The sequence below is a fragment of the Cebidichthys violaceus genome, unplaced genomic scaffold (assembly GCF_023349555.1).
Source record: "Cebidichthys violaceus isolate CVI_PGR_0920_01 unplaced genomic scaffold, fCebVio1.0.p SCAF_14, whole genome shotgun sequence".
Classification (NCBI taxonomy): Eukaryota; Metazoa; Chordata; class Actinopteri; order Perciformes; family Stichaeidae; genus Cebidichthys; species Cebidichthys violaceus.
In genome coordinates this window covers 896,835-923,700 of record NW_027176307.1, presented here as the reverse complement: position 1 = coordinate 923,700, position 26,866 = coordinate 896,835, and the positions used below count along the sequence as shown (strand labels likewise).

The window sequence follows — 26,866 nt, the reverse complement described above, 5'->3', positions numbered from 1 at the left end:
TTGAGTTTCTTTGAATCTATTTTACGGCCAGAAGTTGAGCCAAAATCTGGCTTCCTGTCACTGGATCTGTAATTTAATTTGATGGCTACTTTTAACCATTTACAGTATTTAGATGGAATCTGATAAGCTTCATTCATGGACATAACACACATTTGTTATTGAAGGTTATTTTAGAGCAAAACGCCCATGGAGCTGACAGAGAGTCGGTGCATATGGTTGCCACCATCAATAGATCTAGGGTCAGTCATTTGCACTAGTCAGTTGTTTACCTGCAGCGTTCTTGGTAGGGTGAAAGTGCAACCTTGCATGTTGCTTTTTGTTCAATACATTTCATTACAACCCTGAAGCCCACTCACAACATATACTTTGGTCTGAGGACTCTGTATATATTTAAAAAGCATATTATTATTTCATTTGGATTTGGGATTATTGCAGAAAATAAACTCTGTGGTAAAACAAACTTTTATTTAAAGTTTTGTTTAGCAAGATAATTTTCACAAATGAACACCCCTTTTACGATATCTATCTATCTATCTATCTATCTATCTATCTATCTATCTATCTATCTATCTATCTATCTATCTATCTATCTATCTATCTATCTATCTATCTATCTATCTATCTATCTATCTATCTATCTATCTATCTATCTATCTATCTATCTATCTATCTATCTATCTATCTATCTATCTATCTATCTATCTATCTATCTATCTATCTATCTATCTATCTATCTATCTATCTATCTATCTATCTATCTATCTATCTATCTATCTATCTATCTATCTATCTATCTATCTATCTATCTATCTATCTATCTATCTATCTATCTATCTATCTATCTATCTATCTATCTATCTATCTATCTATCTATCTATCTATCTATCTATCTATCTATCTATCTATCTATCTATCTATCTATCTATCTATCTATCTATCTATCTATCTATCTATCTATCTATCTATCTATCTATCTATCTATCTATCTATCTATCTATCTATCTATCTATCTATCTATCTATCTATCTATCTATCTATCTATCTATCTATCTATCTATCTATCTATCTATCTATCTATCTATCTATCTATCTATCTATCTATCTATCTATCTATCTATCTATCTATCTATCTATCTATCTATCTATCTATCTATCTATCTATCTATCTATCTATCTATCTATCTATCTATCTATCTATCTATCTATCTATCTATCTATCTATCTATCTATCTATCTATCTATCTATCTATCTATCTATCTATCTATCTATCTATCTATCTATCTATCTATCTATCTATCTATCTATCTATCTATCTATCTATCTATCTATCTATCTATCTATCTATCTATCTATCTATCTATCTATATATATATATATATATATATATATATATACACATTTTAAAGGATGATAGCAATCGCCAGAAGTTAAAAAAAACAAAAAACATTTACTTTGAATGAGGGAACTGCAAGTGCAGAAATGCATTTCCAGGTTTTTTGACTCAATCCTGCAGCTCTCTGCTGCACTCAGCAGAGAGTTCCTGCGTTAACCCCCTATAATTAAGCCACACCCAACCCCAATCATTCATGAACCATGCATGCACGGGAGGATATCTAATAGCAATATAATATTGTTAATATGTGCATGACATTTTCAAGAAACGATCTGTTTGGGTGGCTATCAGCAAGTTATTTCACCCTCCTTCTCACATCTCCTTTTCCTTTTGTTGTCACTTGACTTTCTGTCTGAGCGTTCCTTATCAGTATGCAAGTGCCTCTTATAGCACAGATGACCATGTTGCAATCAGTGTGGTGTTTCAGCACTTGATTGTAAAGGATCTTGTGAAGGTAATATACAGATGTGCTATAGCATTCCTGGAAGGAGTTAAATCACCGAATGGTCTCATATGACTAGTCTAATCACATACTTTGCCTCCCCAGAAATCTAAATTAATCAGTTCATGGAGTGCAATGCTGCTCTTCAAGGTATATGAGCTTGCTCTCCAAGGTATATATAAAATATTACCATCAGTCATCAATTTGAAACCTTACAGCCGGTAAAAAAAAAGACTGATACTGTTACCATGGTTGAGACTTATGATACACCATTTGAAGAGTGGTTTAATGCATCAAAAGTAAATGATCTCCACCTTAAAACATCTAAAATGATCTGAAGCATCAATGCACCAGAAGGAATTTAGGCCTGTCACTGTGTGGAAGGCTTGGAGCCGCATGGTTCCGACGATGTCATTTTCTTTCTTTTCTCTCAAAGTACGTTACCCAGGTATCCCTGCGCAGACATCCTCTGGGCCATAGCTGCCATTTTCTCTCTCAGCAGGATGTATACCTGCTTCATCATAGCCACTGTGATGGCCTTGTCTGTCTCCTCTCCAAAGATCAACAGATTTATCTTTGTGTAAAGAGAAGCTAATTGCAGCCGTTTCAGGATCAGGAATTCAGAAGAGGGGTATTATTTCAGAGCACGTGTACTTTATTGGCCTCCTCTGCATGTATTTGGGATGTGCTTGTCAGGTTGTGGGTCCAGGTGAGAGTTATTGTGGCCTTTTCCACCGAGTTCACTGAGAACATATTAGCCCACTTTCATTCTGAAAAAAATCCCTCTTGTGTAAGTTACTGTTCTCTTTTTGGGTAGGAGGGACAGCACCATGTTTTAGGTTAAATCAATGTTCAGACTAGACAATTGGTGAAATCCCCTGGACATGTACATCAGCATCAAATATAGATTTCATGACTCAATGGATTTCACTAAATGTCATTTCAGCCTGTGAAATCTGGACCAAAATGCAGTGGTGGCAAATAACATAAAGTACATTTACTCAAATGTCGCAGTATTTGCATATCATTTTGAGGTAGTTTATTGAGATTTTCAATTTGATCTACTGTGTAAGAAGAGTACTATTTATTCCATGACATTTATTTTATTGTAATATTTACTACTTTTTTATTGTTTTTGTACCAAAGGCATGATCATTTTACAAAATATGCATTTATTTAAGAATAAAATACCAATATTGTAAACTAGTTTAAATGAGCTCCATCTCAGAAAGCTAAAACATTCAAATGTTGCTTGAATATTAACAGTTTAAAACTCTGAAAAGGGTTTTTCTGCTAAACGAGTATATTTATTTTCATTTATTTAATTTAAAACACGGTGGTATTTTTATCCAAGTAAAACATTTGAATACTCCCTTCACCTTGAATAGTTTCAATGTTTTCTAAAGACGAAGCTTACCCTTGCCATAATATCAGTTTGAAAGAATATTGTGCTTATGTGTGCCTCCCTACACTTCAGTATCCATCAGATGCTTCTTTCTGCCTTGCATAAGACTGAATGATGCCCACTCAAACAATAAACAGATTACTGAGGGAAGGAGACAATGGCATCAGCATCACTGGTGAGGCCATCCTGCTGCCCAAGGGGATCATTAAACCACTATCAACAGCATAGCCTGTGTCACTCTTAAGCCCACCTGTCTGCCAAACTGCTTGCCAGCCCACTAGCTGGTCCATGCTAAGCGCATGACGACAACGCTGTAATCAGGCAGCCGATAGAGTGGCTCGAGTCTGATGAAATCTGTTCCCACTGGATTGCACAAAAATACAGAAACACAAACACACTCACACATCCCCAAAACAGGGAAACACGGATGCATTCAGGCATGCGTTTTTGATTTAATTTTTTGAATCCACTCCCCAGGGGTGAGACCAGTGATGTGATATTTTTATTCTTTGGTTTTCAAGCTTGAGGTTCCTCTCATTGTTCAACCATAGTGGCTTTCACAGATGATGCTTACTAGTATTACTACTAATTTGACGTTTGCTTGTTTAAAGCTGTCTGTTTTGTACTCTCGACTGCGACTAATCTAACAACTTTTACTCAACTTGTTGTATCCATGTAAAGGAAAACATCCCCTGATGCCTCGGTAGTCATGCATTTTTATTTTACTACTTCTTTCCAGATTAAAAAATGGCAGCATTTTGTGATCAGACATCCAGGCGGCAATTTTGTCTTTTCTTTTCCTAAAATGATTCAGTCGACGGCTGTTGTAGTCTGTAATAAACCTGTGGTGATTACCCGTTTTGATTGGTTGGGCAGGAGTGAATTGTTCGTGACAGCGGAATCCATTAAAGTCATTCGAGCAGCTGTCCCCACACATCATCAAGGTCTAGTTAGAATTGTATTATTATATTGATTCTGATGTGGAGCCCGAAGCTGCCCGTGCCCTAGCTTATGGCAGACAGCCAGGAGCAGTTTCTTTCAACAAAAGAGAGGAACAGGGTGGCAAAAGACTGATGGACAGAGATGTAAGAACAGAAGGCTCGTCAGTTTGAATGTTGGCTAGGAACGTCTAGTCTTTGAGGTGAATGAGATGTGCATTTTTGAGCTTTTCTTTTCTTTAATATTTGTATCCCTGAGCATTGCTTTAACTCTTAGCTGAGGATACAGACTGAAAGCTGAGGGAAACAACTATCTGTCCAAAACTGACCTCAAACAGAAATGTAAAAAGTCCTTCATCTCCAGTGTATCTTAGGCCAATGCTTATGTCCATCCCTGTTAGGGTTGGTTGACGGTGAAATACCAGAACAATGAAAATAAGTGTAGTATGTGGTATTTAATAAATATGTCAGATGGTTATCATGAAACCAAACCAAACAACAAATCGTGATATTTTTAGGAAACCTACTGAAGGTCACGCTGTGGGAGCTAGAGTGCAGAAAAAACATTCAACAAGCTGTGCTGTGCAAAATACACAGACCAAAACTAATATGATGCCTTTGTCCTTTTTCTTTTAAGAAGCATCTTCATTTCTCTTCTGTTGTCTCGCCCTCATCCTGCATTTCCTCATTGAGGTTCCTCTGCTGTAAATATTCACATGTTCTTAGTGAAATGATCAAGCTTCTAAATATGGAGCAGTTAGAACAAGATACTTTTTGTATTCTAGGACATATGATACAAGTATATTGCATCAAAAATCAGCAAAGCCTTATATAAGCAATGTTTGATCATTCAAAGTCTAAGAGATCTCGATATAGTTTAACAGTATAGTAGGTATAGTAGGTTGTGTCGATCTAAAGCACTGTACATTAAGTAGAGTCTGTGAGTCTTTTGTGGAATTAGTCATGTAAGCTTTGACCCAGTGTGGGTGCCTGCGAGAATTGTACTCCACTGACAGCTAGATGATGAAGATACTCGCAAAGCTGAAAGGGTCAAGAAAATGCACACAGCATGAGGACCCTGCCACCTGCCAAATCACCTTTCCATACATCTGAACTGCACTCTCAACTACTGTTTGCGGGAAAAGTAATTTCTCCTGAATTAGGCTCGCAATTTGAAACAGTTTAAAACATGTGGTTAATGCTGTAAATTGAAAGAAATTGATCATTGAACATTGATCACAACAAAACTACGTTGTTAGGCTTAGGCAACAAAACTGCTTAATTATGTTTTGTACAAAACATGGTGGTTTGGCTTACGAAGACTACTAAATTGAAACGAAACAAAAACACTACAAAGTGGTTATGTTAAGGCAACGAAAGTACTTGTTTCAAGAGGGACACCAGCAGTCTCCTGTGTGAAAGACAAAGACATCAAAAGCAAACGTAATCCACAACAAAATATGTTTCTTTCAAAATGTAATTCACAATGCAGTTTTGTTGTGTGGGTGTGCTGTATTTGCAGTACAATACACTGTATGCACTAGAAGCATAGGAAGTCAAGTGTTTTTCTTTTCTGTACATCCATGACTGTGAATGTACGCATGACGTATTTTGTATCTTTAATTGGATCTCTTTAACGGTCCAGGTGTGAAAAAAACATGTGTAGCCCCCCCCCCCCCTCTTTCTTTTTATATAAGTGATGAATTCTGTGGTAGTTTTGAGTAAGCTGTCTCCAAAGCGACCAACTTATCACATCCCACTCACTGACACAAACAAGAAAGCATCTGTGCAGAGAGGGGGTGTCAACATTGCAATCAAAACAACAGATCTGACTACTACAGTGCAAAGTGGGCGTTGTTTTGTTTAATATCTCTACAGTTGGGATAAATGGCCAATGGCACGTGCTGATCTAGCAGAACCTCATCTTCTGCTTATATCAAATGATTTCCTGTGACTCAGTTTTGAGATTCCCTCCTACTTCATGCTGTTGCAGCAATTATGACCGTGTACAGTAACCTGATTACAGCTTTTTTTTATTTTGCATGTTTAAAGGCCCCATGAAATGGGATTGTTACTTCCTTAATATGATTTATTTACTTGTAAAACCAGATTATGGGGCGGGACATTAGAGTGACAGATTGATCTTGAGGATAAACCAATGAGAAATTAGTGATGGTAGATAAGGAGAACAACTAGTGCAGCATGAGCTCACCGCTCCAAATTAATTGTTTTCCGGGAGGTTCAAGTACCTATTTCATAGCGTGTAAAAACATTAGCATTTCCTGGTTAAATGAATCAAAGGCCTTGGTACACCAGAAACTCTGAAAGCTTTGTTTCTGTTTGTGCTTAAATTAAGCACCCAGATTTTGTGCTGTGTCTAATTTCAGGTCAGCTACTTAACATGTTTTAACTGTATCTGCTTTTCCCTTTCTGTCTTTGTCCCTCTTTTTGTCCTCTTTGCTGGCCATCCCCTGCAGATTGAAGACATTGTCACTCTCATCCAGGATGAAACGGAGGGTGTGCCCATCAGAACCGTGAAAAGTTTCATGACCAAAATCCCCAGCGTTGTTACAGGTAAGAAGTAGAGAGAGAAAGAGATGTCAAAGAAGGGCAAAGCCTGCACTGTGCAAACACACACTGTTCCAGGTGAGAAAGTCAAAAGGGGGCCCTGAGGAGACCATCCGCCCAATCCTCTTTATGGATCCTGTTTTTAGGGTAGGTTGTTAAGTGAATTAAATCTTGAAATGAGGTGGATAAATCCTTCTAAAACAACAAGTCCTCAACCCTAAGCTACAAACTGTTTGTTTGTAATTGCCTTTCAAAACCACCCACATGAGCCGTTTCTGATCATCCCCATCTGCAAGATTACCTTACCAGAATAGTTTCTGATCTGCCACATATGGTTACAGTTCGGTTTGGCTTAGACATCTAAAACTACTTGAATAAGTTAAAAGAAAGATGGTGAAGACCATGGTGAAAAAGAAACTTTTTCTTCACTTCCTCACAAAGATGTTTTGCTGCCTTATAAAAACGTCACACTTGCTTGCTCCTGAGAGAGAACTATATTTTTTTCTTGAACCACTAAAGTGTCTGTGTCAGGACAAAATGTAAAGATGGGTTGTTAAAACCCGCATTCATTTATTTTCTCTCATCTCTGGATTCTGTAGAGCAGGGGTCACTAATAGGCGGATCGCGGTCCGGATCCAGACCCAGACACCGTTGTATCCGGACCCTGGACCTAAAACCGATGGATAATTGAGAATTATTACATTTTGATGGAGCGCCTATATTTTAACCGGCGCAGCTTTTCTAGGCTTTACGGCACTCGTCAGTGGTCCAGGAAACAAACCGACCAATTACATGCGTTGTACATCACATCACGTGATGCAGCTCAGTCAATCAAATATGGGTATTCTGACACGTCTCCTGACTCGAGTGAGATGTAGACACACGGGGCTGAGATGAGGAAAGAGAATGAAGGGCAGGTGAATAATTACGTGAGTCAGAGAAGTTGTTTCACATGATGTTCTCCAAAAAGAGAAAAGTGGTCAGAGAGACCAGAGAGACCAGAGTCTTTAACCGACAATGAACAGACTCTTATAGGTTAATTCTTCCCACGGGCAGTTTAAAACCAGTGTGTCTCATATGTTCAGAGACCGTGACGATTATTAAGAGGAAATGGTGCATAGTTACAAAATCATTTCCCCTCAGGTTAATAGCAGACCACCTCAAGGTTTCAGTTAGAGAGAACCAGGACTTTCTGATGTAGCATTTCAAAATTAAAGCCCTTCAAATTCGCATGCATGAGCTAACTTCAAATCACATTAATGAGACAATTTGTCTAATTTCAGATGGGATTTTAGAGGAAATGGTGCATAGTTACAAAATCATTTCACCTCAGGTTAATAGCAGACCACCTCAAGGTGTCACTCAGAGAGAACCAGGACATTCTGATGTAGCATTTCAAAATGAAAGCCCAAGTTAGATATTATTGTAATGTTCCGGACCTTTGCACGAGGAGATTTTCTCAATCTGGACCTTTTGGAATTTTAATTGAAAACCCCTGCTGTAGAGGATTGGGAGGGCTGCAGAGGTGGGTGATAATTATCTGTGTGCTCGTCAAAAATATTTATTAGTTTTTGATCAAACAAGCAATGCTGTTGTTTTTCTGGTCAGGATAGTATCCCAAAAGTTCTATTTGCTATTAGATTATGTAATTTACTTTTGTCAAGCAACCACTTCCTGTCAACTTGCAATATCTATCCATCTGTCTGTCTCTCTTCTAACATGGATGGATCGATGTACATACATGTGTTGTGGCTGCATTTCATTCTGGTTCTGTTTCGGCTGCTGCTCCGTTTCTTCTGCAGTGGCTCACTGGAGAACAGCTGAAGGGAAAATAGGAGGACAACAGATTAAATGTTTGAAAGTGCGAGTGTGGAAACATAAAGAGTAATGCTGTTGTCCTACTGTCAATGTGTCCTTAAGCAAGGCAATCAACCTCCAACTGCTTGAGTAGAGCTGCGACTATAGGCGTCAATGTGTAGAACTGCATTTAATGGGAAACATGCACATGACATTTCAAATAGAAAAATAATAACATTATAAGCCACTTGTACCTGTCAGGTGGGGATTGAAGTCAGCCACCTTGCCTGCTGGCTGTTGTTGCTTCGATTGATAATCTAAATCACTTTAAAGTCTGGAGCCACAGTGGGAGGCTTTGACACACCCCTAACAAATGATGGGAACAAAGAAAGGCTATTAACATTCTTCTTCACTCTCAGTCCTTGCACTTATGGAAAATGCATTACCCCAGTTTGCCATAAGCAGAGCATATCAATAAACACAATTACTACAGCAACGGATGGATGTGCAGAACAGCAGCTCAAATGTTTGTAGATGAGTGCCGAGGGCAAGGAAACTAATGAATGGTGAAGAATTAAACACCGCCTCCCTCGGGTCTCAGAGAAAGCAAAGGGGGGAAAAAAGCACAGATGAGATGAAAGTCTATCTCCTCCGAAAAAAAACCTTTTTAGTATCTTAACCCATCGTAAATGATCACATAGAATAATGTCAATTCTCTAAATATTGCTCTGCTGAGTGCCAGTGGATAGAGATCATTTCATATTTGAGCAGTGTAATACTTGTCTTGGTTGATCTACTGTATCTTTTTCAAGACAACTGCTTGAGATGAAGTGGTCAGAATATTTATTTCTTCTTCATTGGGTTCTCTTATTTTGAAACAATTTCTTTAATTTAGCTTGCAGTTACATTTATTTTATTTTAAATATTTAATATCCTCTATTACACATCATTTCAAATGCAGTTTTTGAGTTTATCATTGCCTTTCTTGCTTTTAATTTAATTAATTTAATTAATTAATTAATTAATTTAAGTTCCATTCATTTTTTTTATTTTGAAGGGGATAAGTAATGGAAAAGACTATTTATTCATTTACATTTAGCCCCAAATGTGGTTCAAAAGAGTAGGGATGTAAAACATCCCTTTTCTTTTCTATTGCTTTTCTCACTCTACCCCATTTCCTTCTATTTCTTAAATCCCTACCATCTCTACCAGATGTGCGTCCCTACACTGTGTAACCACCATTTGTCTTTCTCTGTCTGACCTGATTCAGGTACAGATATTGTACAGTGGCTGATGAAGAACCTCTCCATTGAGGATCCAGGTACGTTTTGACAAATGATACAAGACTGTAGTGCTTGTTAGAACGACAGGGCTTTATTCACTAAAAGGCATTTAAATATTGTAAGAAGTATACATAGAAACCTACTGGGTGCAGCGTTTCCCAATTTAGATTAATATAATTACAAATTACAATTAATATGAAAGCATGAGTTATATGTATATATGATGTATATTTATTGTAATGTTGAGATCTTACTTGAAATGGCATAGATAACAGGAGGCTGGAGTTTGTCACAGCAGTCCAGTTTATGAAAGGTCAGACATAGTGTGTGGTAGGCACTGCAGGTCTTATAGGAACAAATGTTATCTTTTCAGAAACATAAATACGGGTATGTTAGAAATAAATAAAATATCTTTGCAGTTTGCCTTACAGTTTATCTTAACATTTTATTCACGAGGTAATACAGTGCAAAAACAACAGAATGAGCAAGGAAATAGGGAAACACAGGTTTTAACAAAAAATGTCTATATGTTGTTGTGAATTTGTTGTTTCGTTGAGCTGACCTGAGGCATGGTGGTGGGAGAGCAGTGTTTATTGTTGGTGCAATAGCCCACAGCCTGGACTGAGTCGATCATTGAGTCATCCTCAGTCAAACCACCTCAGTGCTGAATCCTATAGCTGAAATCCAATTTAAATTCAAAAGAATACAACAGACTGTGGAAGACGGTAAACTATTTTCAAAAACTTTGAATGCAGACACTGTGTGACCTTTAATGTCATAACACTACTTTTGTGACTGTTTTCCAAATCTTCAACTTTTGAAAATGTTATTTTTGTTTATATATATATATATATATATTCCCTAGTGACATGTTGAGCAGATTCTCTTTCTGAGACTAGTACTGAGGAACCCACAGTGATCGGCACTCGTTCTCGTCCTGTCACAGCTGAGGCCATGCACGTCGGGAGTCTCATTGCAGCTCAGGGGTACTTCTTCCCTATCTCCGACCACGTCCTCTCCCTCAAAGATGACGGCGCTTTCTACCGCTTTCAGGTGAGCAGGAGAATCAAGAGGTGATGAAGACGCAGAGGAGGCTGCGGCAGGCAGATGTGGCTACTTCTACATGTTCTCTATATTTCGACACCGTGCAGTAAAGAGAGTTCTGTGAACATTTGCTTTTTGGTGTGTCTTGGGTTAAGAGGGTTACATAGTCTGTGGAGTCTCCTGAAATTGGTAATTGACTCTGTTGAACTTCTCTTTTGTCCCCTGATACTGAGTGGAATATCAAATGTTGCCAACAAGGCGGACGTATTGATTTTGAAACATTGTTATAATTCAATTACATGTATGAGGTCATTGCTGAGAGAACTGAGAAAGTATCTGATTCTGCATTTTGTGACCTCAGATTGAATTTTGAGAGACATCTGCTGGTTTAGTTTACAGCTAGATTTTCAATGTATAGATTCAACATTCAAAAGTAAGAAAGATGGGACAATGTCCTCGTACAGGAAGAACTATTGTGGAAACATAATTGTGTCGAAAAGCTTTAATTTTTGCGATGAATGTGTTGTCATTTGGTCCCCTGACCTCGTCATCTAGCGCCATATCAAAATAACTGAACTTGATGGCTCTTTATTTTAATGGATTACAATTGTTTTCTTCAATAAATGCAAATTGCCTGTGCCTTTCGTAACAGACCTAAGCTCAAACTAATCCTGCATTAGTGTGAGAGATATTGAAAAGTCCAGCGAGGCTAATCTCATTGTGAGGGCACATACTTTTCATAAAGACCTTAATCAACTGTTGAAGATTACTTGCTCAGCAATGAAATTACAACACACCAATCTTGATCTTGATGACAAAAGGCCCTGTCCGCTGTCCACAGCGCTTTCAGTACTATGTTGGGATCCTGTGACACTATTAAAAATGAATGGTGATCTGTTAAAATATTTATCAAGCGAGCGACGGTAGCAGGTCTGTATTCGGGCTGAGTAGGCGGCTACCAAAAGCCTGCAGAGAGACATAGTGTAGTTGAGTAGTGCACTAGAATTAGAGTCTCATCATGGGACAATAAGGAAAGAAAGACGTTTTACTGCTCCTTGACTGTTCACAGATAAAACAGCCATTAAAGTCACTGATTAATTATGTCTGACAGTTTTATCCAGAATTTCCTAATTAAAAATAGGAAACAATCTTTACCTTCCTCGGTGGGGAACAGCAAGGCGGCACACGGTGAGATACGAATGTTCTGTGTAGCATCTTCCTCCTTCCATATTCACCGAGTCTCCACCGAAGCTAGAGGAGCAGTTTAATTAAACGAGACGGCAGTGCACATTACCGTGCTTTGACCTTGGATCTCCTCCTTCAAAGTGAAGTGGAGGAGAAGACAAGAGGAGGAGGAGGAGGAAGGCCGTTCCCCATAGTAGAAAAGCTACATGAAGATAATCACCATTCATTAGCATTTCATTTTCCAGGCAAATTAATTGCAAGGCAAAGAGAAACACAGAGGAGGAAAATCAAAACAATTAACACCCAGTAAAAATCTCTTTTCATTGAAACAACTAAAGATGGTTTTAAAACTGCGATTCAAAACCCTGCAAGCTATGTCAAATACCATTCCTATCAGCATCTGTTCTTTGCCTGCTGGCTTTATTATTCAGCTTTCCAGTTGCTTATTTTGCAGCTTTCATCGCTACTCACTTTATTGTGTTGCTGCAGTACTCCCACGCCTCTGCTGTACCCCAGGATGCCTCTTACTAGGAGAGAAGTTTTAGGAGTCAGCTGTTCTGAATCTATTCGATTCTGATAATGAAAATATTTGTATTGCTCACATAGTGGTGCATTGCGATCATGTGCTCTGCTGTGTGTCAGAGGCGTAACAACGGTATCACAAGGAGATCGTCACCACTCTAGATTTTGAAGGAAAGTTTTGAAAGTATGCAAATGTCTGCATAATACTAACCATTGGTTGATCTTTTCACTCTCACTTTTTCACTTTGTTTTCCCATCAGGCACCGTACTTTTGGCCATCCAACTGTTGGGAGCCTGAGAACACAGACTATGGTAAGAGGGAGACATTAACATTTATTTTTTTACACACTTTTCTTGTGATAAATGTATGTATTCCTCTATGTTTTGAAGGATTAATGCTTTTTTGAATCAAATTGATTATTCAAAAATAGTGTTGTAATATAAATACGTAGTACCACTGAATGGCTCAAAAGACAATAATACGATATCTGAAGGAGTGTTGATGGAGCCGTTGATCAGTATCAATGTCTCAACTGTAATATTTCACCAGTACTCGGTCTGTAAATTGAATTCTCAGCGCTTTCAAGTGCTTGTGAGGCTAAAGTTGAGTGCATTCTACACTTTGGAAATCAGCAGAATACAATTATCCACACATAACTGTGCAATTTACTCCTCTATATACAGAACTAATAAAGGGATCAATTTGGATCCCAAACAGCACTTTAGAAAATGTTTCCTACAAATCTTCTTTTATCTTCACCAAGCAACATGTAATTAAATAAAGACTGAAAACAAATTCTTGCGTAGCTGTAAGTGAATATTTATAGCTCGGCTGTAGAGCACAGCTCAACTCCCACAATGTTAATCTTATCTGCAGAAACAACTATGCTGTAATTCTCAGTTTCTACTTTACATGCACAGTTTTGATAGTGACTGTACAGCTATGATACAGTGGGGCTGGACCAGTATGTTGGTTTGCATGTCCTATACTGACTGTTTAAAGATGTGGGTATCAACCAGTCATATATAACTATATCAACTTTCTGCCAAACTTGCAATTCAATTTCATGTTTTCATTTAACTGCACAACTATATTTGTGTTACTTTTTGTTCAAAGGCTGAATACATAGTAAAGTACGGTCTAGTGGTTTATCTGGCTAAATGGCTGCTAACAATAAAATGATTTAATCATTTTGAGTTTCAATGATGTCTGTGGAAACTTGCATCCCATGTGGGAGGTGTGGACTCCACTAGCAATGTAAAATAACTTCAAGAGAGGTAATTACAGAATGTAAATGCATTAAATGGGTATCGTATCAAATATAGTGTTAAAAGTGGGATTTGATATAGTTAAATTGTCAATTATTATACCTTTTTATAAGATTACTCACAGTGTATAAGGTTATACTTGAACATAAATACAAATGACCTCCCACTGAGCTATGAAAGCACAACGTGTAGCCTTCGCTGTAGATGGGACAAGTCAAGAGGATCAGTCAATCACCACTCCACTTCCTGCCCTTCATCCTGTCACAGAGGCCGCCTCGGTTGGAGTTTAGGGCTCAGCCACTCTTCACACGCCACCTTATTTTCCTAAAGCAACAGATAGGTGGACAGGCGGCCTCTGAAACCAATTATACTCTCATACCATGGGAGGTGAGGAGAGGTGAAGCAGGGACATAGGGGGTGAGAGACGCATGGATGAAGGGGAATGTGTATAGAGGCCTACTGATGAATCCCAGTCTTCGCTTGTGTCTGTTCCTCTTGCAGCCATTTACCTGTGCAAGCGGACCATGCAGAACAAGACCAGGCTGGAGCTTGCAGATTATGAGGCGGTGAGTGCTGGATTTTTCCTCTTTATACACAGATCAATACTTCTTAGGATTGATCTGTGTGTCAAGCTCGAGGCAGAAAATCACAATCCCCTAGAGGTCAGATGTATGCGTCTGTGATAATATCAGAGCTATATTGTATCTCAGAAACTTCAAAACTGTAGTTTTCATTTTTATAAGTTTTAATATATTTTTTTTTCTTTTGAGAGTTTTGATCATAACATGTCTCTCTGTCTCTTTCTTCTCTCCAACAGGAGAACCTAGCCAGGCTGCAGAGAGCCTTTGCCAGGAAGTGGGAGTTTATCTACATGCAGGCTGAGGCCCAGGTCAAGTAAGTGCGCTCTGTTACCACAGCAACTCATGAAACTACCATGCATGCAGTGATGTCACTCACACCTCAGGTAAAAGACAAACTCAACAGTAAAACCTCAATGTGCGACATATTATGAACAGTGAGCGTTTCTGACAGACTCCATTATCTCTCCTGTAACGGGGTTTCTTAGAACATTAACTGTCCAGTGTTAGCGGGGCTCCGTAGGTCTACTGCTTTATATTTCTGAGGAATGTAACATGATAAATCCTTAGTTTAGCAATGATAGACCGTAAGCTTTGGGAACATATAGGAATTGGTAAATGGAGACAGAAGAGGGTAAAAAGGGAAAAAAACAAAGACTGATACCTGACTGAACCAGAGCCCTCCTTGATTCATTTATTAATATACACTGAATCCAAGGTGTAGAGAACAGTACGTTCAACATAGTCCCAAGATCTTTAGATAAAAAAAACATCATGGACCCTGCATGTTTTTTTTACATTTGTGTGTGCACCTGCAACCCATAATTTAGTACATAGTGATTGTGCATGCAGCTTCTTTTTGAGAATTGCTTTCTGGTCTGTGTGACCAACATTTTTGAAAAAGCCAGTGGTCACACAGAACTATGTTCTTTTGTACAGGTGGCTCTTGATGTTTTGTTTTTTTTTAAAGTTACAATTTGGAGGTCCTCCATATAAAAAATGTAACACTACTTGGAAAGTTTTAACTAAAAACAGCCTTTTTAAGGTAGAATATGTGACAAGTAACTAGCTGCGTATGTACAAACATATAGCTATGTAATGAGTAAAGCACATGTAGTCAGTGGTTGTGAACAGTACACACACACACACACACACACACACACACACACACACACACACACACACACACACACACACACACACAAGAGATGGTGCACAGACAGGTGCAGGGCCATGCCAAACCTTTTGAGCACATGAGCTTCAATATTGTTAAAAACCGATGGGTGTACAGACTCTATGATCTCCAGGCTATCTCTCTCCCCTTCTTTTCCTTCCATCCTGATTCAACTGCCGCATGCTGTATTTCTCACACCGACTCACCTCATCTGCAGGATCGACAGGAAAAAGGATAAAACCGAGAGGAAGATCCTTGACAGTCAGGAGAGAGCCTTCTGGGACGTTCATAGACCTGTGGTAAGCCTCTGTATGTGCATGTGAGATTATAGCCGTCCACCTCATCTTCCACCCACATGCCGTCTATTTTTTTCCATTATCCACAGCTCTCTTTGGGTTAATTTAAAATCACCAGTACTGACTGTAATGCAGATTTATTTTTTATTTTTCTGCTTGTGTTTTCTCCAGCCTGGATGTGTTAACACGACAGAGATGGACATCCGGAAATGTAGACGCATGAAGAACCCTCACAGAGTTAAGAAGGTATAAGCTCCAATGACGGGGTGTGAAGCTTTTGGCATGATATTTTTCCGAAAGTTATCGAAGGTGAAGGTTTAGACAAAGAAAGAAAAGCTCCTCTTTTAAAAAATAGTTTTTTAAAAAGTCAACTTACTGTTATATGGTTACAATAAATGTACATAATGAAAAATACTGTGAATTCATAAAAATGCAGATTACTTTAATTACAGTGGACGTAAATTGACAAAATAACGTAATCATAGCAACACTGTTTCTTAATGAAATTTACATTCATGCAAGCAATAATTTTTTTTATTACGAATTTGTATCCCATTTCATTTTACAAGTGCATTGTGGCTTTCTTAGCAGCTGTTTTCATGCCGTATCTGCGCTGCGAGAAAACAATAAGTACACATTGAATCTGTCTAATATCTCTGTCCTGCTTCAAACCGCCCAGTCAGTGTATGGTTTGGCTGAGGAGGGAGCACCGTCTCAGAGTCCCATACATACTCCCTTGCATCACTGCAGGAAAGGCACCAAGGAGGATGTAGAGAAAGAGGTAAAATTCAGCCAAAATGATCACCTCACTTAAAATAATGTGTATATATAGATTTGTACTGTGCTGCCGACAACAATGACAGCCTCTATACTGCATATTACGCTTTATGCTGTATGGTCAAATATTGCAGGAATTCTAATGTTTTCTTTCACAATGGGAGATTGTTTTTCACCACAAAACAACTTATTTTGTATTGCATAGACTGACTCCTGTCATCTCCTCTTTCAGATCTTATTCCTGAACTCCCAGCTAGACCGTCACCGTATGAAGATGTCGAAAGTTGCTGAAAGGTATACAGTAAAGGGAAATCACTACGCTACAGCACTACAAATACTGCACATCAAGAAGATCATGTCTAATCTTTATCTTTACTATCTACACACCATGTTAGCTGAGCAGGAGACACCAGCTTAGGTTTACAGGTTTGGTAGGTTGTGGTTTCTCCTTGCATTTCCTTGCTTCCCCTCAATGGTTTGGCAATGTGGACCAGGGGTCCAGGGGAAAGGCACAGGTCAACCTCCATGTTACTCCCACTCCCATTTATGTGACAGCCCATTGAAAAGAGAAAAAATGGAAGCTGCCCTACCTAACCTTATACTTTCAAATGGTGTCCAGCAACCTTTTTAGATCATTAAAGAGAGGTTAGAAGATCCAGAGATGCTCTATGGCCGCTGCAAAAATATCGATTTTTAAACTCATTTCTGTCTGCTATCCTAAAAGCTTACTTTGATTAAAAAAGTGAAACAAAAAGCTGTCATTGTAGTAATAATATTGCAACCTGTTGCCATAAGAAATCCACTTGTTTAAGGTGTCTGTATCTGTAAACAACAAAGAATTCAGCATGTCGCTGAATAAATTGCAGGTGGAATTTTTTGAATTACTTGAATCAAACAGATTTGCTTTAAAAACATTTTTATGTCAAAGTAAAGAAAACAACAAATTGATTGCACTGGGTAGGGAGGTTTGGTTCTGGCATTCCGATTTAAATAAATCCAGAGCAAACTGGATAATATGGAAAAGATGTGGCTGGGTGTGAACAGGGTTAAGGGTTGCCAAAGCCTCGAAGCACACATTGTAAGCTTTACGAATGTTAGACCTATTGTCTTATTAGTATGATATTGTGTTGAATTGCATTAAGTACAGGCATTCCTGGTATGATGTCCACCTTCCCTATAGATAAAACATAGATGTATGCATGTGTCTCTAGTCTCTATCCTCCCTGTGTGGCATATCTACTCCTGTGTTTGCTTGCCTGACGATCCCATCCCCTGCTCAGTCAGTGGGGATAACCATTGCTTTCCAGCAGAGCAGTAAACTGTGATCACTGCTGCGCTGCTCTGCCTCCCTGACCCTTTAACCTCTTGACTCCTCGTACAGAGCTGAGTTTAATTGTTCTGTATAGTTCGGTGCATGAAACCAAACACTGTAAGACACAATATGCCAAAAAAAAACATAATTAATTTAGGGCAATAACATTCAAGGCAACTAGTATCAAACATTTTCTTTGTAATCACTTCACATTAAGAATAATTTGTCAGATGAGATTACTTTTTGGGTCAGTAAGCATATGATACAGTAGGTTGAATGCTTTTCTGTCAGAGATCCGGCTGTAACCGTAAGAGTGAACTGCATAATACTGAATAATACATGCCAATGTGTTGACTGAACCGATGCAGATTTGTGCTTGTGGACGTATGTAAAGGCAAACGTGCATAAATCCTATTTTAATCTGATACCCTACAGCTATTTTAGCACATCTTTCAGAAAATAAAGAAGCTGATAGATGCACACAGGAAGAAGCTTGTTGATGCTCACTGTGCAGCCAAAAGTCTCTTTAGGTCCAATTGCCTCGATAGTTACTCCTAATAAGTGGTCAGACTAAAGTAGTGACATGTTGTTTTCTGTAGAGTTCATATTCTCCACTGCAATACAATGTAAATCAGATGTAAGTAAAGTTCTAAATGATACAAATACAAAACTAAACTGAGGTTATATTGTTCATTCCAGTTGTCCCTTTTAAAAAATAAAAATAAAACTTGACCATGCCATGACCTGGCATAATCATTTAATTTATAAGTTGTTGTTTTTTTTAAAGCTTGTAAGTACTCACATGTGTTATATACAGATACTGCATTATGTCATGGAGGGATGCAACAGTGGCTTAAATGATGTCGTAAAGAAACCACATTTGTGTTATAGAGCCTTGAGTTGCGGTTTAAACTGTGAGCAGAAAAACATTTTCAGAGTGCTGCTGTCTTTTTTTCTCCTCTTGTGTCTCTCGGCTCTTGTTTATCACAGACTTCTCTCTCATCTGAGCTTTTGATCTGAACAGATGTTTCTGCTTAACGACTTGTTTATTCATAATTTACTAAATTAACTTCAGATAGCATTCAAGTCACAATGAAATCAGGTTAACAGAGGAAATATTGATTGATTGAATATTGAAACGTTCAAAATGGGTGCAGTGTTGAACTTTCTCTTTTGACCAGCTCTGTCGTGTGTGTGTGTGTGTGTGTGTGTGTGTGTGTGTGTGTGTGTGTGTGTGTGTGTGTGTGTGTGTGTGTGTGTGTGTGTGTGTGTGTGTGTGTGTGTGTGTGTGTGTGTGTGTGTGTGTGTTCGTGGGTCAGTCTGATAAGCTACACTGAGCAGTACATGGACTATGACCAGTTTGTGACGGTACAGGAGCCGTCCAACCCCTGGACCAGCGATGATCCCTCCCTCTTCGATCTTGAGGCCAGGTATCAGAACAGAAACCAAAGCAGATCCACTTTCACAGCCAGTGAATATGTTCTCCTTCTTTGATAGTTTAACCGGTCAGTCACATATCAAAGTCCGATAAGAAGTGCTAATCCGTGTTTAGAATGTACTGAGGTTGTATATTTTCTGGGTTAGCTGTAAAGGTTTTGACAAGGAAGAAGGATGTGTGGGGAGGAAATAACACAATATCTCTGCCTCTGCTCCATCAATTTTGATAATAAAAAAAACCAACTCAGTTCATCCCAAGTTCGACAATGTTATAGGGCTGCATTGCTAAATCAGTGGACTACTAGTTTAAATTACATTAGATATTTCTGATGAAGTTTGTTAGACTTGAGCTGTTTATGCTGTTTTAAAAAAAAAAGTCCACCGTGAAATATATTTTGAGCTATGGACGTTTTTTTAAAAAACACTGAAAAAGGTTTTCTTTTAAGATAATTTTAGCCTGTTTTAAGAAATTGGATCTTGAACCATGGCACAATAAAACAGATCACTCCTGTAGAATCAAGAGTGGTTTAGCAGCAGCACTGAGTACTGGAAATATTTAGCTAAGTACTCTGAACCAGTGAACAAAAGTCAGAGGTCGCTCAGCTTACTCAATCAATCCTAATCAAATATTCCACCTCAGTTTGTGTTTCAAACACATATTGGACAATGTCAAATAATTGATCATCCCTTGAAACGTTATCTTGACAAAAAGAATGTAATGAACTGGAGAATTGCAGAGGGCAGTCGCAGCTCTCAACGAGTTGCACTGTGCTCTGGTCTGTTCTGAATAATGCAGGAATTGATTAGAGCAGACATATGATCATTGTGCCTAATGTAGTTTAATAATTCAGCTGAATTCATTAATTGTAGGATCGGAGAAAATATATTCCCGTAGAGATGAAAATTGATTTTCAGATGAATAATGGCATAATGCGCAGCTTTCCTGACACCAATCTCACATCAAAATCGGCCCTTTTAGACAATTAAATACAGAGGAAGGGATTAGACTTTAAAAATGAAAATGCAATCATGTCAGCTCTCCCTACACTGATCATTTCTCCACCATTTCCCTTTAATTAAATCTATTTTTTAAATCTTGATAGCCCTGCAAAAACGTAAGGTTGATGTTTACACTGTCTCTTACTCTCCATCCTCTCCCATTCCTCCCAGTAAGGAGCCCAGTCAACAGAGGGTGAAGAAGTGGGGTTTCTCTCTGCAGGAGGCCCTGAAGGACCCGGCAGGACAGGACCTCTTCCTAAAGTTCCTGGAGTCAGAGTTCAGCTCAGAAAACCTGCGGTGAGTCACACAAGAATCTTCAATACTCATTTCCAACATTTTTAAGCTATAGTGATTTTTGCCAATTCATGAAAACTTTTATATCTGCTGTTCTAAATATGCCAGGTAATTTTACATTTAGGGTTTGTTTTAAAGAAAGTGGAGGAAAGTGGTATATTTAAGGGAAAATGTATTCAGCATTAGAAAAAATTCAATTTTCTGACATACAGTATGGTTCTATGTAAATTGAAGGCTGTACAACAGCACTTTTTGTGCATTTCTACTTGTGACATTGTGAAGAGAGTATAACAGTTATACAAAAGCTTTCACTGCTCTGAAAATAGCCAGAAAAGACTGATTTCTCTTTGGCATCGCTATTGTTCCAACCTACCATTTCAACCCACTTGTGCACTGTAAACACAGGAAGAAACAAATCACAAGTAAAATATTTTCCTGTTCCCAGTACAGGAGCTCTGTGCCTTGAACACACAAAGAAAGAAAAGTGCCATTCACAGAAATAAACACAAAATTACAGGAATAAGAAAAAAAACATCCTGTTGAGCTGCATGCATAGACTTGAAAGTCAATAACTTTCTGAGTTTTGCCCAGCAAGATACATCAGTAACTGGTTTCTTTGAAATGATTTCTCAGCAGCAGTAGAACTAAAAAACATGAACAGATCGGATGAAATTATCCTAAACTGATGCCTGTTGACAAACTGAGTAAGAGCAATAAAGAGCTATGAGAGTATCCAGAGTAGAATACAATATAATGTACCTTCGTTGCTCTTTCCTACAATATAAGATTAATTGCTGTGAATAACAATAGAAGTTAAAGTATTATTGTGACATTTTGGAAATACACGCATTGAAAATACCACTCATGTCTGTGTGTTATGGAACTGGAGCCAATCGGCTACTAGCCTAGCTTAGCATAGAGACTGCGAACAAATAGTGTGTGTGTGTGTGTGTGTGTGTGTGTGTGTGTGTGTGTGTGTGTGTGTGTGTGTGTGTGTGTGTGTGTGTGTGTGTGTGTGTGTGTGTGTGTGTGTGTGTGTGTGTGTGTGTGTGTGTGTGCTTGTAATTTAATGAAGTTGTGCCTTATTGATTTACAGTGATATTAACTTCATTCCTTATTTCGACATAGATGCATGGCCTTACACAGTGTTTAGGCCTTTATGCATGAGTCTTTGCGATGCGTATGTGAGAGTGACCATTTCAAACGACGAGAGAGAGAGAGAGAGAGAGAGAGAGAGAGAGAGAGAGAGAGAGAGAGAGAGAGAGAGAGAGAGAGAGAGAGAGAGAGAGAGAGAGATTTGTTAGGAATCATAGTTTGGGAATGAACTCTGGGAGAGAACATGGAGGTCATCGATACCTCTGAGCTACATAGACATGACAGAGAGAGCATACAGCCTCATCACTACTTACCTCTTGGCTATCCTACCAGTCTCCTCTCGTCTCTCTCTCCCTCTCTCTCTCCCCGCTCTCTTTTCGGACCTTTAATTGCTTTTGCTTTTATGAGGGAGCTTTTGGAAAAGCACTACTGAGGATGAGAGTGAAAGCGAGTGAGAAACAGAGAAGCAGACCCCAGAGTGTCTCTCTCTATATTATTATCTCTGAACCAGTCCACAGATCAATATAGATACAAAACTAATATAGAAGGCAGGCAGCCTGTGGCTCTCTGATGTTTAACATAGTTCATTGCCTGCTTCCCTTTATACGAAGAAATACATTTATTACGGTTGTCATATACATATACACATATACAAAATGTAGCTTCTGCGTTTAACCCATCACCAGCTTATTGGGAGCAGTGGGCTGCTTAGAAGCGCCCGTGGAGCAGTTCAGTGTCTTGCTCAGGGACACTTCGGCACAGGACATGTTGCAGCCAAGGATCGAACCGCTGCGGTTGCCGGACGACCCTCTCTACCCATTGAGCCGTGGATATTTACAAGTTCATCATATTAAAGAATGCCCTAACATGTGGCACTGAAGTCTTTTTATTTACAGGTTCCACAATTTGTCTTTTAAAGAGTCACCTTTTCTTATTATATATTATATATACACACAGCTTTATCTGTTTACTTTGAATATTACAATTTTAATTTGATAGTTTCTGAATCCTTCATATGGTTTTGATCTGCAGGGCAGACAGCTGGAAGCTTTAAGAGCCTTGCACATGCTTGCAACAGTGAAAATACAAAATCTGTGTGTTATACTTCCTTTCATTTGCTTTTTACATTCACTTTTTGTAGTGCATAAGACCGTTTACATGTATGTTTGAATCCCAGTTTGTTCTAAAAGTGTCCATCACAACAACTCAATTGTTCTTGTATTAAATTGTTGCAATAAGAAGCCACTGATGGCAAGATCATTCCACTTCTTATTTGGGTTTCAATTATTTTAGAAGACACAATCATCATATGTTTACGGCATAATCTGGTCGACAACTTTACATGTGCTAAGAAATTCTTAATTGGTGGCTGTTAGGCTTAAGCTTTTTTTCCCGTGGAAACGAGTGAAGTGCTCCATCCTTACACTCTCCAAGATTGTTCTCCTTGAATTCTCTTGGAAACATGTTTTTTACTCAATCTTAAATGATCAAAGATTGTTAAATACTGTTGCGTGAAAGTGCTTAATCTCTTACAGATAAATTCCCAAAGAAAAATAAATCCTGTGCATTGTTTGACATGATCAGGGTATTTAGACGCTCTTTAAGTCAAATAATTATCTGAGTGGAATTTGATCTGGATTGCAGGTTCTGGTTGGCTGTGCAGGCCCTGAAGAGGATGCCCCAGCAGGAGGTTTCCCAGAGGGCGCAGGAAATTTGGGCAGAGTTTCTGGCGGAGGGAGCGCCCAGCTCCATCAACCTGGACTCTCACAGCTACGAACGCACCAGCCAAAACCTGAAAGACCCCGGACGATACAGCTATGAGGACGCACAGGTGAGAAAACACAAGATACAGGAAGAAAATGGAGAAGGAAGAGTATTTGGAGTGTAGTAGTATTTCTTAGGTAAATTTATCACATCCTTCTCAACAAGTTGTTATATTTAAAATTAGATTTGAAAATCCATCATCCAACCAGTCAAACGTTCTCATTATACATCTATGGTAGTGCAAGAATGGTAATAATGTCACAATTATAGATGTAATGTCACAATTATAGAATTGTTCCACAACTCACCCACGGGTACTCCAGTTTTAACATTCCCAGTTTGAATGAAACACTTCACAGATCCTCGTTAACTCCCTCACCCACACACAGAAATAACAATCTATGCGACTGCTGTTTGCAAATTAGATTTAAAAAAAGAGAGCAAGAAAATAATCCATGTACTTAAAATACCATGCAGAGTTTCTTTTGGTGACGCAAGAGCCAAATGTGTTCATTCGCACCCGTTAGCTGAAAGGTTAACCTGTCTGGCTGTCTGGCAAAGTGAGGCTCAGTAATATACTCAATGGGGTTGTATGCTGGACTATTTCTTAGCCAAGCTGTATACCAAGCTAATCCGCTGCGGACTGTAGCTACATATTTAGCCTACAGACATGAGAATGGTATCTGTGTCAGCAAAGAAACGCATTACCCGAAAAGGTGGTACTATACCTTTTAAATCTGCCTTTTTACTTTTCTGTGGAACAGGATTTCTTTGCCACATACTGTAGCTCCCATAGGGATACGGTCCAGCGGAGGCCAATGTATAAGAGGAAGCAGGAGTGTACAGTAATAACGCAGCTCAGTTCTCACAACGTCTCTCGCACCACAGGGAACTATTGTAAGCACCATTCAGAAAGGCTATATCACCCTTTTAATTTATGTCTCTTTAGGTGATCAGTGTCAGTACTGCCTCTTCAGAAACTCCATCCCACACTGTTGTCTGCCCCATTTGTCTTTCTTACACGCTTCACCAATACCAACTAATGGGTTTATATTGTGGAGTGATTTCTAGAGAATACTCCTCTCTGGGAGATGGATAAGGTTAGTGGAAAGAAGTGTTGGGGGTGGGGTGATGTCTGTCAACTGTGTTTTCCTCTTACAGGCTCAAAAGGGAAAAGTTAGTAAGTCGGAAATGTGATGCAACCATATTTCTCCCTCTGTGACTCTTGATTACCTCACTCTCACAATTCTTGGACAACAGAACAAAACAGTTCAACATTCAAAAGACATGCTCACTGTTCCCTCTTTTTTTTTTTTTTTTTTTTTTTTACTGAAAACACAGACGACAGCCTATCAAACAAAGCAAAGGGGAGAATAACAGACCTAAGTCCACAATTTCTCCACATAAGTAAACTCAGGGTGGACGCTGCCTTCCATACAGTTTCATATGAGACACAACCATGGACAACAAAAAAGTAAAGGGTGCATTGAGTGTACCAGTTACATCTAAATCTACCACTTCATTATACCAGGTGTTAAATTTAGTCAGACATTCAGTCTATTAGGACAAGAACGGAGCCCACGGTTTGTTCTAAAATATCCTCTCTCCATTACTCTGTATGTAACTCGTGAAAAATGTCCTTTTTTGTCATCGGCTGAATCCATTACTTAAAACCACATGAGCTAGGCGATTTCCAGTGTCTCAATATTATTCTACATCCTGTTGTTATAGCCAGATGGACTCATGACCCTTTTTGTTCCTTCACAATGATACGGTCTGGTCACAGACCCAGAATAACACACAGCTGGAGATTAAATCAGCTGTCCTTGAAGCAGTTTATTCAGGAGGGCGTCATCGTCCCAAACGAGCTGGTTTCTCCACACAAATACAGCAAATGAGCAAGAGCTCCAACTTCTTTCTCCATCTCTTGTTTTTTTTCTTGGGAGAGACGATCTCCTTAAGCAAATTATTAAATACCTAATAAATATATAAGTGTTTTAGTCCAATTGTGTTCACCAGATTGAGTAGCTTGAAAAACTGGAGGATATTAGTTTGCATTATTTTTTCAAATTCTCTCTCCCTCCCCCTCCCCCTCCCCCCCTCTCCACACACATTCAGGACCACATCTACAAGCTGATGAAAAGTGACAGCTATACACGCTTCTTGCGCTCCAGCGTGTACCAGGACCTGCTGAAGAAGAAAGTATGCGTATGTCTCTTTTAGTCAATATTTTACAAATTAATTTCTATGTACACATCTTGTATAAACTCTAGCGTATAAGTCTTTATGATCGCACCAGTGGTGGAAGAATTATTAGTTGAATATGGATCTTTTACATAAATAAAAGTACTACATTGTGAAAATACTCCTTTTGAATAAAAGTATGAAAGTATTATCAGCAAGATTTACTTAAACTAGCAAAGTAAGCGCACTCATTCTGCAGACAATTAGTCCCCATCAGTGTTTTACTATAATATATGTTTTAATATCACATTTAATATGACTGCATTGGTGTGAATATTTCACTGATGTAGATGTCGTTGATCTTTTATATAATGTTGGGTAGTTAAATCTACAACATAGTTTCTAAAAGTGTAGCCCGCAGGCCCTCATTTTGCGCTGCCCCTGAACATGACATGAAATGCTATAGTAATAGTATGTCATTAATATTTCATAAAAAACAATCGCAGTGTAAACCACGTCATTAAAAAGTCACCCATGACCCTTTGCTGCATGGAGTCCACTCTCTGCCCCTTAACTGACGAACTTCAGCTATACTAAACGAAAAAATGATCAATCTGTGAAAAAAAAGTCATAGTATAGTATGTCATAAAAAGTCATTGTAACGTATTATTGGAGTGATCTCACAGAGGTGATACGTCTTATCACCGGGATTATTGAAACTCACTTATTATACCTCCAGAGGAATCTGTCCATGAATCTGCAACGTGGAAAGGAAAGGCAGTGTATATGTAATATATATAATAACACCATATTAAATTATGCACAACATTCCTGATTTTTTTTTTTGGGGGGGGGGGGGGGGGGGGGGGGCTTTGAACACTGAAATGTTGAACTTCGTTTTACCTTTTTTTTTTGTCACTCCAGCCTGAAACGGAGCAGGGGCGACGCACCTCCCTGGAGAAGTTCACTCGTAGTGTGGTGAGTGTCCCGCTGCCTCTGCTTTAACTCCACAACTCCAGAAGAATCAGTTATGAGAACTACCGAATGAGAAAATATTAGACTGATTCTTTTTTTTTGTGCATTAGTCATGTTTCAGGCTTACTTCTGGT

The 26,866-nt window shown here is 38.7% G+C and overlaps 1 protein-coding gene across 4 annotated transcripts in view; it reads left to right on the top strand.

Moving 5' to 3' along the window:
* LOC137870909 (regulator of G-protein signaling 6-like) overlaps positions 1-26,866 on the top strand; it is an 80,220-nt gene that overhangs the window by 51,932 nt on the left and 1,422 nt on the right. For 3 of the 4 annotated variants that reach the window (XM_068708399.1, XM_068708401.1, XM_068708400.1), the window contains exons 3-17: positions 6,657-6,753; positions 9,815-9,865; positions 10,774-10,880; positions 12,839-12,890; positions 14,349-14,413; positions 14,665-14,741; positions 15,817-15,898; positions 16,067-16,141; positions 16,575-16,676; positions 16,905-16,966; positions 19,304-19,414; positions 20,592-20,717; positions 23,454-23,640; positions 25,692-25,781; positions 26,682-26,735. In XM_068708399.1, the coding sequence (XP_068564500.1) occupies positions 6,657-6,753; positions 9,815-9,865; positions 10,774-10,880; positions 12,839-12,890; positions 14,349-14,413; positions 14,665-14,741; positions 15,817-15,898; positions 16,067-16,141; positions 16,575-16,676; positions 16,905-16,966; positions 19,304-19,414; positions 20,592-20,717; positions 23,454-23,640; positions 25,692-25,781; positions 26,682-26,735 (1,338 nt within the window). The remainder of the gene's footprint in view (positions 1-6,656; positions 6,754-9,814; positions 9,866-10,773; positions 10,881-12,838; positions 12,891-14,348; positions 14,414-14,664; positions 14,742-15,816; positions 15,899-16,066; positions 16,142-16,574; positions 16,677-16,904; positions 16,967-19,303; positions 19,415-20,591; positions 20,718-23,453; positions 23,641-25,691; positions 25,782-26,681; positions 26,736-26,866) is intronic. The other variant, XM_068708402.1, reaches the window with a different exon arrangement.